This window comes from Pezoporus occidentalis, unplaced genomic scaffold (genome assembly GCF_034315485.1).
Source record: "Pezoporus occidentalis ecotype Australia unplaced genomic scaffold, CSIRO_AGI_Poc_V1 ctg178, whole genome shotgun sequence".
In the NCBI taxonomy this organism is placed as follows: Eukaryota; Metazoa; Chordata; class Aves; order Psittaciformes; family Psittacidae; genus Pezoporus; species Pezoporus occidentalis.
The window spans coordinates 1,391,283-1,406,167 of NW_026913618.1; the positions used below are offsets into that span (position 1 = coordinate 1,391,283).

At 55.0% G+C, this 14,885-nt stretch overlaps 3 protein-coding genes and 1 non-coding gene across 6 annotated transcripts; 2 read left to right on the forward strand and 2 right to left on the reverse strand.

The window, feature by feature from the left end:
* Positions 1–247: 247 nt before the first annotated feature.
* LOC134161730 (small nucleolar RNA ACA64) lies at positions 248–372 on the reverse strand. Its single transcript, XR_009964074.1, has one exon. It is a non-coding gene; the product is annotated as a small nucleolar RNA ACA64 (small nucleolar RNA).
* A 517-nt stretch (positions 373–889) lies between these two features.
* Positions 890–3,772, forward strand: RPS2 (ribosomal protein S2). The gene is made up of 7 exons (XM_062614839.1): positions 890–1,071; positions 1,211–1,300; positions 1,734–1,841; positions 2,414–2,587; positions 2,667–2,826; positions 3,284–3,375; positions 3,650–3,772. Exons 1-7 carry the CDS (start codon positions 916–918, stop codon positions 3,728–3,730), a joined length of 861 nt encoding a protein of 286 aa, XP_062470823.1. The 5' UTR covers positions 890–915; the 3' UTR covers positions 3,731–3,772.
* Positions 3,773–4,164: 392 nt separating this feature from the next.
* On the reverse strand, positions 4,165–6,059 carry NDUFB10 (NADH:ubiquinone oxidoreductase subunit B10). Its single transcript, XM_062614840.1, has 4 exons — positions 5,872–6,059; positions 4,934–5,072; positions 4,508–4,647; positions 4,165–4,384 (listed from the first exon to the last, which is right to left on the reverse strand). Exons 1-4 carry the CDS (start codon positions 6,017–6,019, stop codon positions 4,284–4,286), a joined length of 528 nt encoding a protein of 175 aa, XP_062470824.1. The 5' UTR covers positions 6,020–6,059; the 3' UTR covers positions 4,165–4,283.
* RPL3L (ribosomal protein L3 like) lies at positions 5,051–14,570 on the forward strand. 3 transcript variants are annotated; one of them, XM_062614837.1, is made up of 10 exons: positions 5,051–5,190; positions 7,802–7,994; positions 8,579–8,747; positions 9,568–9,703; positions 10,808–10,994; positions 11,539–11,699; positions 11,938–12,039; positions 12,677–12,772; positions 13,184–13,303; positions 14,456–14,570. In XM_062614837.1, the coding sequence occupies exons 2-10, from the start codon at positions 7,955–7,957 to the stop codon at positions 14,510–14,512; spliced, it is 1,068 nt and encodes a 355-aa protein (XP_062470821.1). In that variant the 5' UTR covers positions 5,051–5,190; positions 7,802–7,954; the 3' UTR covers positions 14,513–14,570. The 3 variants fall into 3 exon arrangements, with proteins under 3 accessions (XP_062470821.1, XP_062470820.1, XP_062470822.1); XM_062614836.1 differs by lacking the exon at positions 5,051–5,190 and adding an exon at positions 6,914–7,072; XM_062614838.1 differs by lacking the exon at positions 5,051–5,190 and adding an exon at positions 7,260–7,331.
* Positions 14,571–14,885: the final 315 nt, after the last annotated feature.

The window sequence follows — 14,885 nt, forward strand, 5'->3', positions numbered from 1 at the left end:
ACCATTTCAAAGCGTTTCTGATGTGAATACTCCATCATCGTCCGCTGCAGCACCGCTTGCTCTACATGGCTGTCATAAGCAGTGAGGAGAGCCCTTGCGAGGGCACAAGGAGCACATGGGACCACTGTCCATCCAGGAGCGCAGCTCCTGCCTAAGGAGACAAAGTCAGCGATGAGAAGAGCCGCTCCCTCAATGCGCATTACCCCCATTAACACCCAGTGTATAAACGGGTATATCCCGGTACAGGGGCTATGGGAACATGGGTTTCACTCCCCGCACGTCACTGCGGGCAGTAAGCTTTACGTTCCCTTTGCTGTCGGCACAGTTATCTCACCAGGGACCACACGAGAACCCAAGTGATTTTCAGACCGCGCCTGGAGCTAACCCCTAATGCGCCTTCCAAGGCCGCTCACGGAAATCACGCCCGGCACCAGCTCAGTAACGCCACAAACACAATCCGAAAGATGCTTTTATAGCTTAAAGAGCACAAAAAGGGACAATACACACAGCACTTACCGGAGCTCCCCCCAAACTGAGCGCCCCACGCCAGCGCTCCCCTATATACCCACACCGCGCAGTGACAACGTGGTCTCGGAGCCCCGGACCCTGTATAAGTGAGCGCAAAGCTCCGCTCCTCGCCGCGGAGTATTCCTCATTCAGCGTGCGGGGCTGCACCGCCGGGCGGTGCTCTCGCGAGACCTCTCAGGCTATAAATACCCAGCGGTGGCGCCGTGCGGCCTTCTACTCTGAGACACGTGAGTGGGGGGGTGATGGCGGCAGGGAGGGATGGTGCTGGTGCGGCCTGCACCGGATCGGTGTCCATCCGTGCGGCCGGAGGAGCGGGGGTCCCCGCCGGGTCCTGCCGGAGCGGCGGCCGCGTCCCGCCTTAACGCGCCCTTCTTTTTTGTCTAGCAAATGGCGGATGACGCCGGTGCTGCTGGAGGTGCGGGAGCGGCCCGTGGGGGCTTCCGCGGCGGCTTCGGGACCGGGCTGCGGGGCCGCGGGCGCGGCCGTGGACGGGGCCGAGGGAGAGGCCGTGGGGCTCGCGGAGGCAAGGCCGAAGATAAGGAAGTGAGTGGTTCTCGGGGGTGTGTGGTGGGGACCCAGGAATGGGGTGGGAGGAGGCTGTGTCTGTTTGGAAGCTGGAGCCGGTTCCCCTGAGGTGCTGCTGCAGCTGCCGGTGACCCTTTTCCATGGATTTCTTTGCTAGTGGATTCCTGTCACCAAGCTTGGTCGCCTGGTCAAGGATATGAAGATCAAGTCTCTTGAGGAGATCTACCTCTTCTCGCTTCCAATCAAGGTAAGCTTCCGTGGACACTGCAGTAATGCGCAGGAGAGCTTTAACCTGAACTAGGGAGCTGGCAGCAGCTGCTGCACTTGCATTTGGGATGCTCAAGTGATGTGTTTGGGATAGTGACATAAGGGGACAGTAGCTGAGGGCTGGCGTGGGCACTTGTAGTGAAGTGCGGTGGGGTTTGTCTTCTGCCTTCTGTGGGGAGGCAGCGCATTGCTCAAGTGCTTCTGTGATAGTGCTGCTCGGGGATGGAAGAATGAAGCTTTGAACTTGTATTGGACTGTGCAGCAGCTGAAGCCAGCTCATGCCTGTGAAACTTAACATATTTTAGTAACTTCCTTTAAAAACACGTTTATTGTTGACAGGGAATGTAGGAGCTTTACAAGCTGTGTTGTTTAGAAAGTGGGGCCTTGTGCGGTTCAGTGTCTGACTCTTGCAGGAGTCGGAGATCATCGATTTCTTCCTGGGATCCTCTCTGAAGGATGAGGTTTTGAAGATCATGCCTGTCCAGAAGCAGACTCGTGCTGGTCAGCGCACCAGGTTTAAGGTGGCCTTTTCTTTCTCTTGTGTTATGTATGTTGTCTACTGCTCTTTTGGCATTGAACTAACAAATCAGTTCAAATACCTTTATTCTTTTCTGTAGTAACTACAGAATGTTTTGGTGTGAGGATCAGTTTGGGTGGCTTAAGAAGTAGCTGTGTAAACTGTAGCAGGGTGTTCAGATGTTACTTAAAGCAGTCACAGCACAAAATTAAGTTGTGCTTGCTCAGCAGTCTTGGCTTTTCGGAGCCTGTGGCAGAGGGAGAAGCCTTGGGCCTCATGTCATGAGGGAATGATGCTTGGGAATTACTGGGATTTTTGACCAGTAGGAAGCTACAGCATGGAATTGAATCCCAATTCTTTGGCTTCAGCTTTGGAAGGATGAGCTCTTGGGGGCCAGGGAGATGTGCTTCTTGAGCTGTGAGCTCTGGTGGCAGGTTTTAGCACGTGGGGGTTGATTTGTGTCTGGGTGAGCTGTGACTGCTCGCTGCCGAGTGTGCAGCTTGGGTTACCCTTGCTGGGAGACCCCACTGGTCTGAGCAGCTCAGCCACAGCTGAAACCTCCTCTTTCCATCCCAGGCTTTTGTTGCTATCGGGGACTACAACGGCCATGTTGGTCTTGGTGTTAAGTGCTCTAAGGAAGTTGCCACTGCTATTCGTGGGGCGATCATCCTGGCTAAGCTGTCCATCGTGCCCGTACGACGGGGCTACTGGGGCAACAAGATCGGCAAACCCCACACTGTGCCTTGCAAGGTGAGTAGGGCTCCCGGGCCTGGGCTTGGTGGTCAGTGTGTGTTCTGGGAGCCGTGACCTGGTGTGTCTGTCTGTGTAGGTCACTGGCCGGTGCGGATCTGTCCTGGTGCGTCTGATCCCAGCTCCCCGTGGCACAGGGATCGTGTCTGCGCCTGTCCCCAAGAAGCTGCTGATGATGGCTGGGATTGATGACTGCTACACCTCGGCCAGGGGCTGCACGGCCACCCTCGGCAACTTTGGTGAGCTTCAGGGCTTTGTGCCGCATTTTAGCTGTGTGTGTTGTCATCCCTGTCACTGACAGGGGCACAGTGTACCCATCTCCAGAGTTTAATTGGTGTTGATTCAATTCTAGCAGTGAAGCAGAAGGAAAGGCTTCTGCTGATACTTCTTACAATGCAGATTCATCCTGTTGTAGATAATCCTGAAGTTCTGTACAAATTAATGATGAGAAATTGTCTTTTTTTAATGTGCATCGATAGTAAAACATCTCCCAATCTGCGCGATTGCACTTGGTTGAAGTAGTGTAATTGTCGTATATGGTGAGAGAAAGAAACCTGAGTTGTGTGTGTGCATCAGAGAGACCCTGCTGTGGCCTCCCTGTTCCATGCTCAATTCTACACCTTTGGAGCAGTGGGGCTGGGCACAGTGAGCTGGCTTCTGTGGCAGCAATGAGCAATGTTTGACTTCTGTCCATAGCTAAAGCCACCTTCGATGCCATCTCCAAGACCTACAGTTACCTGACTCCTGACCTCTGGAAAGAGACCGTGTTCACCAAGTCTCCTTACCAGGTGAGAGTGATTCTGCAATTCACAGCCCAAATCCTGTCCTTTAAAGTTCAGGTGCTGTCCACAAAGGATTCACTTGAACAGCAGGAGCGTGGTGTCGCAGTCGGAGTTGACTGCCAGGTCATTTAATGGGTGAAGGGAATAGGAAAGCTTTGAAATACTATCTTGTATGTGAAGTACCCCAGGCCTCACACAGACAATTGTTGGGAAGGGAAGTGGTGCTGAGAAACCCCTGAGTGTGGTTAAGGAAATAAAACACTGTTTTGTTTCTTTGCAGGAGTTCACTGATCACCTGGCGAAGACCCACACCAGAGTGTCTGTGCAGAGAACCCAGGCAGCTGCTGTGGCAACCACTTAAGTGGGTTTTGGAGCAAGACAATAAAGTGATCAGTGAACAAGAGATTGCAACTGGTTTAATGGGATGGTGAATGCTTTGAGTGGATGGATCTGCTAGGCTTTTGGGCAGGTTCATGTCTGCAGGCCAGAGCCTGAATAGCTGTTGGATTGAAATTAGGCTGTGCTGATCCTTGTTCATCTTATATTAGTCCCTAAGTAGGGTCTAGAGCCAGCTTTGCTGTTCTACAGCATGTGCTCTTCACCTTAATTAGGGAGGTGGGGAGAGGTCCAGTGGGAAATCCCAGGTAAGGCAGCTGGGGGGGCTGACCATGGTTTAGGGGATGGGGTGGTGATCAGCTGGAATGCAAAGATGCTGCTATTTCAGCAGAGCTGAATACAGGAAGAGTTCTCTTAGGGGTTTTCAGATCCATTCAAAGAATGAGTCCAGATTCCAGCTGTATGGCAGATGTGCTGTTCTGCACATTTATTGTAGAGGTCAACAGCATCAGAGCTGAAAGATGCAGCATGCAGAATCTGGTACCAGCACCACAGAGGGACCTGTGAACCATTCACACCTACTCAGAGGCACTGGCTTGTGCTTTCCTCTCGTCCATCATCCTCTGCTTCTGCTTCATCAGGCAAGTCCTTGCATTTCCATGGACACCAAGATCACCATCTAAAAAGAAAGTCAATGTGTGAAGCATGGCTCTCTGCAGCTAGAGAGAAATGTGCCCCTGTTTGGGATGCAGCTCAAGATCCCTGTTGCCTTTGTGCCCCCACATGCTGGTACTGTACTCACATCTGTCCTGGTAGGCTTTGGTAACCTGTACCAGCAGCTCTGCCTCCTTGGCACAGTTCTGGAACTGGTTGGGTCCCTCCCTCTGCTTGCAAGCACCAAGCCTTTCCCGGACTATCTCCACGATTTCCTGATCCACCATCCTGTGGGAAAGATAGAGGTGACTCCTATCCCAGCCAAGAGGTTGACAGAACAGCCAATGGGGTGTGGATCCTTGTGGAAGCTCAGGTGTAGGAACCAGACAGCATAGGAGGATGTGTTCTCATGGCCTGGGAGATGCTGCAGGGGACAACAGCCCTATGAAAGGGGTGTTCTATAAGGGAGTGGGCAGGAGGTGCTGTCAACACCCCAGAGTCTGTGACAGTACTGTGAGTTCAAGCCAAGGGCTGCAGGTCCCAGAGGTGACAACCAGAGCAGTGACAGCCATACCTGTCCCTCCTCCACTGTGCTTCAGCCTCATAGAAGCAGAGGTAGTCTCCCTCCATACACTCGCTCAGGTCGGGCACACGGCGGAACTTCTGGTGGTAGTAGTAGTACTTGTTCTTGGCCTGCTGGCGCTCGATCCACTCTGCAGGGACAGCCCCACGGTCAGACACCCCTGACCCACAGCTACAGAGGGGCAGCACGGCCCCAGTGCCTGCCAAAGCTTCACTGCTTGGTGCTGCTGCTGCCTTCCAAGGCCCCAGGTTGGTGCTTGCTGTCCCTGCTGTCTTCTTGTCCATGTCCCTGTGTCTGTCCTCCTGCCCCTGCTGTGTCCTTGTCTGTGTCCCACGTCCCCGTGTCTGTCCTCCTGCCCCTGCTGTGTCCTTGTCTGTGTCCCACGTCCCCGTGTCTGTCCTCCTGCCCCTGCTGTGTCCTTGTCTGTGTCCCACGTCCCCGTGTCTGACCCTGTGTACATGCTGTGCTCTGTTGTGTTCCACATCCCTGTGTCTGACGCTGTATATGTTTTGTTACCTGCATTCCACATCCGTGTGTCTGTCCCTGCTGTGTCCCATGGCCCTGTATCTAACCCTGTGTGCACATCCCTGTCTTTGATGTGTCCCATGTCCCAGTGTCCATGCTGTATTGTGTCCCACATCTATCTGTCCATGCGATGTCTTTGTATTCCAAGTATGTGCCTGCCCCTGCTGTCTCCTTGTCCGTGTCCTGCATCCGTGTCTGTCCCTCTATCCCTGCTGTGTCCCGGTCTGTCCCACTCCCCGTGCCTGTCCCTGCTGTACCCTTGTCTGTGTCCCGGTCTATCCCACTCCCTGTGTCCTTGTGTGCCCGTCCCTTGCCCTTATCCCGGCTCCCCTCACGGCACCGCGGAGCGGCTCTAGGCCCGCCGGCAGCGGTGGGGGGGGGGGGCGGTCCTATCCTCCCGGTACCTCGCACGAAGGTGACGGGCGCATCGACGATGTAGCCGAAGGCGGTCCGCAAGAAGGCGGAGGGGTCCGGCAGCGACGAGGTTCTCTCGGAGACGGGGGTGCGGGTCGGGGGCACCTTGTACGCCTCCCGGTTGCTGTCCTCCGCCATGGCGGCGGCGGCGGCGCGGGCGAGATGGTGGCGGGGTGAGAAGGGGCGCTCTGCGCATGCTCCGCCGCGCCCGGTGCATGCCGGGAGGTGTAGTCCGTGCAGCGGCCTGGGCCTGCTCCGCCGCCGCCACCGGTGCCGGTCCGAGCCGTTGGATCAACCGGGTTGGAAAAGCCCTTTGAGCTCACCCAGTCCAACCGTTCCCAGCGCTGCCAAGGCCACCGCTAACCCATGGCACTGAGGGGGTGTGAACACTTGCAGGGCCGGTGACTGCAGCCCTGCCCTGGGCAGCCTGTTCCAATGCCTGAGCACCCTCTGGGGCAGGAATTGTTCCTCAGCTCCATCTAAACCTGCCCTGGTGCAGCTTGGGGCCGTTTCCTCTTGTCCCACCCCTTGTTCCTTGGGAGCAGAGCCCAGCCCCTCCTGGCTCCATCCTCCTGTCAGGCACTTGTAGGGAGCAATCAGGTCCCCCCTGAGCCTTCTCTTCTCCAGACTGAACCCCCCAGGTTCCTCAGCCATTCCCCATCACACCTGTGCTCCAGGTCCTGCACCAGCTCCGCTGCCCTTCTCTGGCCCTGCTCCAGCACCTCAATGTCTCTCCTGTAGTGAGGAGCTCAGAGGTGCGCTCAGGATTTGAGGTACAAATCCCATTGCTCCAAATTCACTGCAGGTGCCCCAATTCCCTCATCCAGAACCATAAATCCATTCCCGCCTGGGCTGACGGAGGGGTTTTTCAGTGTATCCGTACCCAGAGCACTGCAGTGAACCCGAGCAGCCCATCTCCATGTGCGTGGTGCGCCTTATCCCCATCATCCCAACGGGAGCCGTTCCCACCCCGCTTGTTCAGGAGGGACAAGTGTAAGCTGAGACCCGGCCCTTTGACCTTTACCACACCGCAACTGCTCCATCCAACCTGCCAGCCCAGGATGGATATAGCAGCGGGTGAAGCTAGCGGCTAAATTTGTGTCTTCAGCCTGATAAACATCTTAAGGATTGCCTGGGCAGCGCTCCCCAACCGCCTCCTGCTGCTGCTGAGCGGGCTGAAGACATCCCATGGTCTGTAACGCTCCACACTGCTGCCTCCCCTCTGTGTGCACAGGGGCAGGGGGAGATGAGCTTGGTGGGGAGGGTCACCCGGTGCTGGCACTGACCTGAGCGAGGAGGGGATGCAGTGGGTGTAGAACTAACCCTGTGCTGCTTGGGCTGCCCCCCAGCTCCCTGCCTTGGAGCCGAGCCTCTCAAGCGCTGTCGCTTCCTCTCAGTGTGACCTTGTGCTTGGGGTTTACATATTTAGCTCTGCTAATTTGGTTTCCAGGTGCGTGTTTAACCTGCACACGTTCTTATTACGGATTCCTTTGGGCATCCCTGCCTCTTATTCCTGATCGTTAGCTGTTTGGTGCCGTTTGTCTTGATGTCACGAAGCCCATCGATCCTGAGCAGGCCCTTTTGGTGCCGCAGAGTACAAAATAAGCCGTTATAATTAACATCACAGGGGGACGGACCCATCAAGGGGTGTGTTTCTCATTCAAAGTCCTTAAGCAGAAGGAAGGAGACCTTTGCAAGTGTCTTTTTATTTCATTGGCATCGTTTGTCCAGAAACTCACTAAATTCTTCCATGCCTGTGATGCAAGCTTGAACATAAACGCATCCTTTTGGAATCAAGGCAGAAGCCAGACCCCCTCCAGCATTCACTGATGTTAAAGGGGGTGTTTCCCATTGGCCTTTCCCTGGTGCCTTCTAGGAGCCCAAAGTGAAGCTGATCTCCTTGGTTCTTCCTCCCCGCAGTCCCACCGCAAGTTCTCCGCTCCCAGGCACGGCCACTTGGGCTTCCTTCCCCACAAGAGGAGCCGGCGCCACCGAGGGAAGGTGAAGTCGTGGCCGAAGGATGATCCCAGCAAACCAGTCCATCTGACGGCTTTCCTGGGCTACAAAGCAGGCATGACGCACACCGTGCGGGAGGTGCACAGGCCCGGGCTCAGTAAGTCCTGCCTGGAGAAAGGAAGGAGCCGCATCCCGGAGGGAAACAAGGGACGAGGCTTGCTGGTGGGAGAGGGTGGTGAAGCACATAGCATCCAGGATGTGTGCTGGACCACCATCCAGGTATTGGATGGCCAAGGGCTGCCTTAGGGATTGCTGGGAAGTGCCCACACTGGGATGGTGACCGGTGGATCCTGCTGGCAGGAAGGATCATGCAGGGCAACTACTGGGCTTGAAGCATCTCGCTGGGGAATTTATGTTACCCTCTGAGATATCCAAGGCAAGAGCCACCCAATGTGATGCTTCCCCCAACGCTGGAAATGCTGCTGGACCACAGGGTCTAACCTCTAGAGATCGAACCCCATGTGGTCCTCTAGTAGGTGAGAGATGGAAGGGCTGATGCTGGCTGTGAAGCTATAGTGTGACCTTGCCCCTAGCTTGCTCACTGTAACATCATGGAATCATAGAATCAACCAGGTTGGAAAAGACCTTTAAGATCCTCAAGTCCAACCGTTACCAAGTGGCTTTAGGGAATGATCTGGTCCTAGACACCACTGAGCACCGCTTCCCTTTCCTATCTTGCAGAGATCTCTAAGAGGGAGGAGGTGGAGGCCGTGACCATCATTGAGACCCCGCCGTTGGTGGTGGTTGGGGTTGTGGGGTACATAGAAACACCGAAGGGGCTGAGGAATTTCAAGACAGTGTTTGCTGAGCACATCAGTGACGAGTGCCGGCGGCGCTTCTACAGGAACTGGTGCGTGCTGGGGAGGGTCCCTGGGGTGCTGCGTGTGAGGGGTCCCCCTCTCGTCTTCCCCACAGGTACCCAACCATTGCAAACAGCTCAGCCACAGGCAGCTGGCTCTGGGCTGGAGAGAAACTGCAGCTTTAGTCATGCACAGAGATGCTGCAAACAGCTTGGTGCTGGCAATGGGCATATGCGTATGTAAATGTATTCTAATAGCCGAACTGGGTGAGCTCTGCGCAATATCACATGGCAGCATGTGCTGCAGGTTCATTTTCCTTAGTGTAGGCTCATCTGCTCTCAACTGAACTGGAACACTGGAGCTGAGGCACCAAAGGAGGGGAGGAAAACCCGATTTGTCGGGGGGAAAGCTGATGCAGAATGTGCCCCTTGGCTCTTGTAAACATCAACGCCCCAAACCCCACAGCAGCAGAGAGGAAAATGGAAACACGAGCTCCGTGACTGTAGGCATCCATCGTGTCTCCTATAAAGTGCCGTTGAGACCCACCCACCCCATCCCTCTGATCCCTGTTAGAGGCTGTGTTCTCCGCTTCGCTCTGAGTTTGCACTTGCATGTTGGTGGCACTGAGCCCGTCAGTGGGAGACAATTGGATTCCTCATGCAGAAAGGTTTGAATTACCAGCCCTTGTCACAGCTCATTATTCACTCGCCTCTCCCCACTTCACACCCCTGTGTGCTGGCCCTGACAGTTAAGGCACCAGAGAGGTGTCTGGCAGGGTGATGTGTCCTTCCACGCTGTCCCAGGGTGCAGGGATGTGCAGAAGCACTTCACCATCCAGCTTGCCTGGGTGTTAAACCTCTTTGGTTGTAGGCACAAGAGCAAGAAGAAGGCGTTCACCAAGTACTGCAAAAAGTGGCAGGATGAGGATGGCAAAAGGCAGCTGGAGAAGGATTTTGCAGCTATGAAGAAGTACTGCAAGGTCATTCGTGTCATTGTGCACACACAGGTCAGAGACCTCATTCCTGGGGTGGGCAAGGGGGGATCTGGCTCTTCCTTAGCTTGGGAAGTGTGGACCTGGGAGGTGGGATCATGGGGGTGTCTTGGTGGGGTCACAGGGCACTGAGCAAGCAGACACTGGTCAGGGGGTGTGGGACAGGGTCTAAAAGCAATGGGGGGGCTCCCTCCTGACACCAACACTGTCCCTTTGAGCCTGGAATTGCTGCAGGGGCTGTGGTTCAGGAGCTCACACACCTCATAGAGGAGAGCAGAGCACACAGAGCCTCAGCAGGTGCTGGGCCCTGTGTCAGCACAGGGACCTCAGGCCCCATGATCACCTCAGATTAGCAACTGGTGTCAAGTGTTTTGGGCAAAAATAACCCAGGGGCAGGCCTGGTTTTGCCAGATGCTGATTGCTGGATACACAGGGCCGGTTTTCCTGCTGATCCCTGGAGTTAACGTCTGCTTTGGAGCCTGGGACAGAGCTAAGCTGGCTCCAGGCTTCCCTTGTAGCTGGCACAGAACCTCAAAGCCCCACTATGGCAGTTTGGCAGGGGCTGCGAACAGGGAGCTGGGAGTGGGAGAGAGCGGAGGCACCTCTTGCTGGGAGCTAGGAATAACTGCTCAGTGTGGAAGCAGAGGTGGAGCACGACCAAAGGAGAGGCACTGACTGTCTCAGAGCAGAGGGCTGCATCCTGCCTCGTCCCAGTGCTCAGTTTTAGAGGGTGCTCTAGCGCTGAGCTCCTCCGGGGCACTCACCTAGCCTGGCTGTTACTGCTGTGCTTAACTCTTGGGGTAGGATGAAGCTGTCTTGTTCCTGTGCTCCCTGGAGAGCAGGTGTGCATCAGCTCCTGCTTGGAATGGAAGCACTGGGAGATGGGGTGGTTGGGCTCAAGGATAAGGAGTTACCTCCAGGAGGTCTCAGATATATAAACATGGTGACCCAGGTTGCTGACTGTTAGGAAATGGGTTGAGGGTGTAATAGAGAAGGGCAGTGAAGAGCTCTGCTCACCCCCTGTGCCCCTCACAAGTGGGGTGCGACACAGCCCAGCCTCTGTGTTCATGTCCATGGGGCAAGGAGCAGCATTTTGCCCCGATGCACTGTGTCATGCAGATGAAGCTGCTCCCGCTGCGGCAGAAGAAGGCCCATGTGATGGAGATCCAGCTGAACGGTGGGACAGTGGCTGACAAGGTCGACTGGGTTCGGGAGAGGCTGGAGAAGCAGGTCTCCGTGCACAGCGTCTTCAGCCAGAACGAGATGATTGATGTCATTGGCGTGACCAAGGGGCACGGGATGAAAGGTACAGAGCAAAGAGACCTTTACCAGAAGCTTGATGCTGTCCCCACCTGACACTGTCCATAGGGCAGCACTGGGGTAAAGCAGTGTTAGAGAACCCACTGACTTACCGCTTCGGGAGTAGCAAAGCCCATGACATGCAGTTCCACTGCAGCAGACCTTGGTCTCTGTAATCTCAGTGAAGCCCATGTTTGCCTGCTGTGCCCGGGGGCCTCCCAGGAGCCTCAGAGGCACCGTGAGTACGCAGAGCCATTGAACTTCACACAAACCCCACGTGTGTGGAGGCGTGGGTGTTCCTGTGATTGCACTGCCTGTGCTCAGCAAGAACAGATCTCAGCCTGATGGGATCCATGGGAAGTGAGAACAGTTCTGTGCTCCGGCCTCTCACGGTGCTGACAGCTCTTGGGCTCCTTCCAGCACGGCGGCGTCTGAGAGCTGCAGAGGGATGATGGAGCCTGTCCCATCCCATCCCATCCCATCCCCAGCACTCGAACAGGAGCTCTGCCCCTCGCCGGGGTTCTCACCGCCCTCTCTGGTCGCGCTTGCAGGGGTGACGAGCCGCTGGCACACCAAGAAGCTCCCCAGGAAGACGCACAAGGGCTTGCGCAAGGTCGCCTGCATCGGAGCCTGGCACCCGTCCCGGGTTGGCTACTCCATTGCCCGGGCTGGCCAGAAGGGCTACCACCACCGCACGGAGCTCAACAAGAAGGTATGGCCCCGATGGGCTCCCTCAGAGAGCCTTCCTCCCTCCCATGCTGACACCATCCTCCTCTGCAGGGTGGCCTCTGCTCCCCAAAGCTTCTCCGACGTTTCCTTGGAGATTCTCAGTGTCTTTCCCGGTGTTTTTCCCTGCTTAAGGCACATCTTGGGGAAAACTGTGTCATTCCTGGGGCATCCCTCAGTGACGGGACACAGAAGTCACCGTCTCCATGTCCTTTCTGTTCTAGATTTACCGCATTGGCCATGGGATCCATGTGGAGGATGGCAAAGTGGTGAAGAACAACGCCTCGACGCACTACGATCTCACAGAGAAAACCATTACTCCTATGGTAAGGGCTGAGGGGGTGCCAGGGCCGTGACTGATCCTGGCTGCAGGAATCCGAGCCAGGGAAGTAATTCCATGCCTGGAGACAGCTGCATAGGAAATGATTGGAAGGAAATTCACTGAAAGAAATGCAGTGATTCCTTTCCTCATGTTTTGGACGCGGAAAACCATCTCTATGAAGTGTTTTTTTAGGCCCATTGGTAGACCCAAACATTAAACTTCCAGCTGATACCTTTGGCAGGAACTGAGAACTTTGTTTAAATAGAAAAACAAGTATAAACTACATTTAAAATCTGATCCTTAACAGATAAACGTTTGTAACTTGGTTTAAAAGCTCCCTTTGGCTTATCAAAGCTGTTATCCTGGGAGTCCAGCCAGCTCCGCTCTCTGCTCACCCACATCCTTCAGGGAGGGAAGCAGGGTTACTGCCTCCCCAGCTCTTACGGGGTGCCCCTTAGCTGGGATCCTGCAGTCAGTGTGACACGCTCTGGTGGTCCTAAGCAGGCAGGCTGGTGGGTGCAGTGTCATTAGCTGGAGGGACTGTCAGTCACTGCCTTCTTCGCTAGAAAATGCCACCCTTGGGCATGTCTCCCATACCCAGCTCTCCTGCCTCCCGACCTTCCCTCTGCCTCTCCCCACAGGGTGGTTTTCCTCACTACGGAGAGGTCAACAACGACTTCCTCATGCTGAAGGGCTGCGTCATGGGCACGAAGAAGCGTGTGCTCACCCTCCGTAAGGTGAGAGCGCAGCCGCGCTGGGGGGGGGTCTGTGAGCTCATTCACCACGTGGAGAATGGCAGAGACTGGTGAGGTCCTTGGCTCTGAGCTGCTGGGGACATCTGGCACATGATGTGGTGCTCAGTGAGACCATTTGCAGCTAGAGGGAGGCTCTCTCTCTGGAGATAGAAGCTGCAAGCGTTTGAGGGCCACAATGCAGGGCCCAGCGATGGCAACCTTGGTGTTAAGCACCTTGAGAGCTGCCCTGCAATCCAAGGCATCACCTGAGCACCAGGGGTGTGTGAGAAGGCAGGTTTTCATGGAGGTACTTGTCTGACGGATGCACCCAGGACTCAACCCTGCCTCCATCAGAGCACACGTCCAGATTGTCTCTAGCAGTCATCCTGATGCACTGTGACTCTTCTTTCCCAGTCCCTCGTGGTGCAGACAAGCCGCCGCTCTCAGGAAGCCATTGAACTCAAATTCATCGATACCACTTCCAAGTTTGGCCACGGACGCTTCCAGACAGCTCAGGAGAAACGGGCTTTCATGGTGAGTTACACTCTGCTCCAGCTCCTAGGCCCTGCTTGCAGCTGCGTTAAAGCAACTGATGGACTCCAACCAGGCAGCTTTGTCTCCATGTAACAACAACCAAACGAGTGACCAGGACTATCTTGCATTAAAGCTGGGAAAGAATTCAGTTCACACAGCAGATATGATGCTAAGGAAGAGCATGATGCTTGTGTGAGTGATCCAAGACAACCCAACCAGCAAATAATACACCATATGGCCACGCAGTTCCCATTCACCACGGGATGTTTTAGACAAGCAGTTAACTTGGCAGGCACCACACTGGACATATGGTCCCTTTCACCCACAATTGTGCACGTCTTTGGTTTGTTTGGGATGATTTGTGATGTTCATGCTCTTAAGAGGGTCAGATTCAGACACCAATTAGTGATTCCTTTGTCAGGAAGCTTTTGGGAAGGCCAAGCAGGGTATTTTTCTTAAATCCAGAGCAAAAAAACCCCATCTAAATAGTTCCAAACCATGCAGAGTTACTTGAACAGCTTTGCAACCTGCCCGGGGCTGGTGCCTAAGCCTGTATGTGACGTTGGGGAAGGGTTAAGTGAGCCAGGCCTTCAGCTAGCAGAAACAACTGCCTGGGTACCACACAGCCATGAAGAGTGTCTGGATGTGGCCTGTCAGCTAGAAATCCCATGTGCCACTGCCTAAGCCTGCTTAGCCCTAGGAAGGGGGTTGGCTCTGCAGTGCCTTTGCAGAGCTCTTTAGAGGTTAAGCTGATTTCCTTTATCCCAGTGTTAGGAGCTTGTTCCGTGTTCTGCTTTGCTGTCACTGCAAGTCCTGAGTAGCTGTGACATAGATCTTAGTGACAGGAGGTGGTTCTACCTGGTTGCAGCTGGTTCCTTTGCTGGTTTCTACTGCAAGATGAGAGTTTTACCCCTGGATGCTGTGGCAAAGCTTTACATTTGGTTGGAAGGAATGCTCCCCATTGCTGCAGGCATAGGGAGCCCTGGGGATGGCTGGTGAATGGAGGCCCAGAGCTCCCAGTGGGGAGCAGAGACCAGGAGCAGCAGAAAGGGGCCCGAGCTGCATTTCTGCTCCCCACAGCTCAGATGCAGCCTCACAGGCCAGGTTTGTCTGCCACAAACACCCAGAGCTCTCCTCTCTGCTCTCTTCCAGGGCCCTCAGAAGAAACACTTGGTGAAGGCGAAGCCAAGTGGGCAGGAAGAGGTGTAAGGATGGAGATGCACGAGGCAGCCTAACTTTGGGCACTTCAATAAAGGGGCTTCAAGCCGTGTCTGCTCCCTGGCTTCCTTCTGGAGGGGTGTCTTGCCTGTATTCAGTGCTGAGCGTGTCCTCAAGGCTCCTGGGACAAGCAGCACTTGGGACTGGCCCATATAGACAGGGACTAACTGGGACAGGCAAGTGTCTGCTTTGTCCTCTGGATCCTCCCATTCCTTTGCCCAGGGAATTCTTTCCCTCCTGCCTGCATTCATCCAAACCACGGTGAACTCCCCTTCCAGAGGAGGTGCTCCAGTTTCCACTGGGAATACAGGGCCTTCCCATGACCTGCCTCTTACTGGCCCTCTCCACCTCTCACATGCACCCC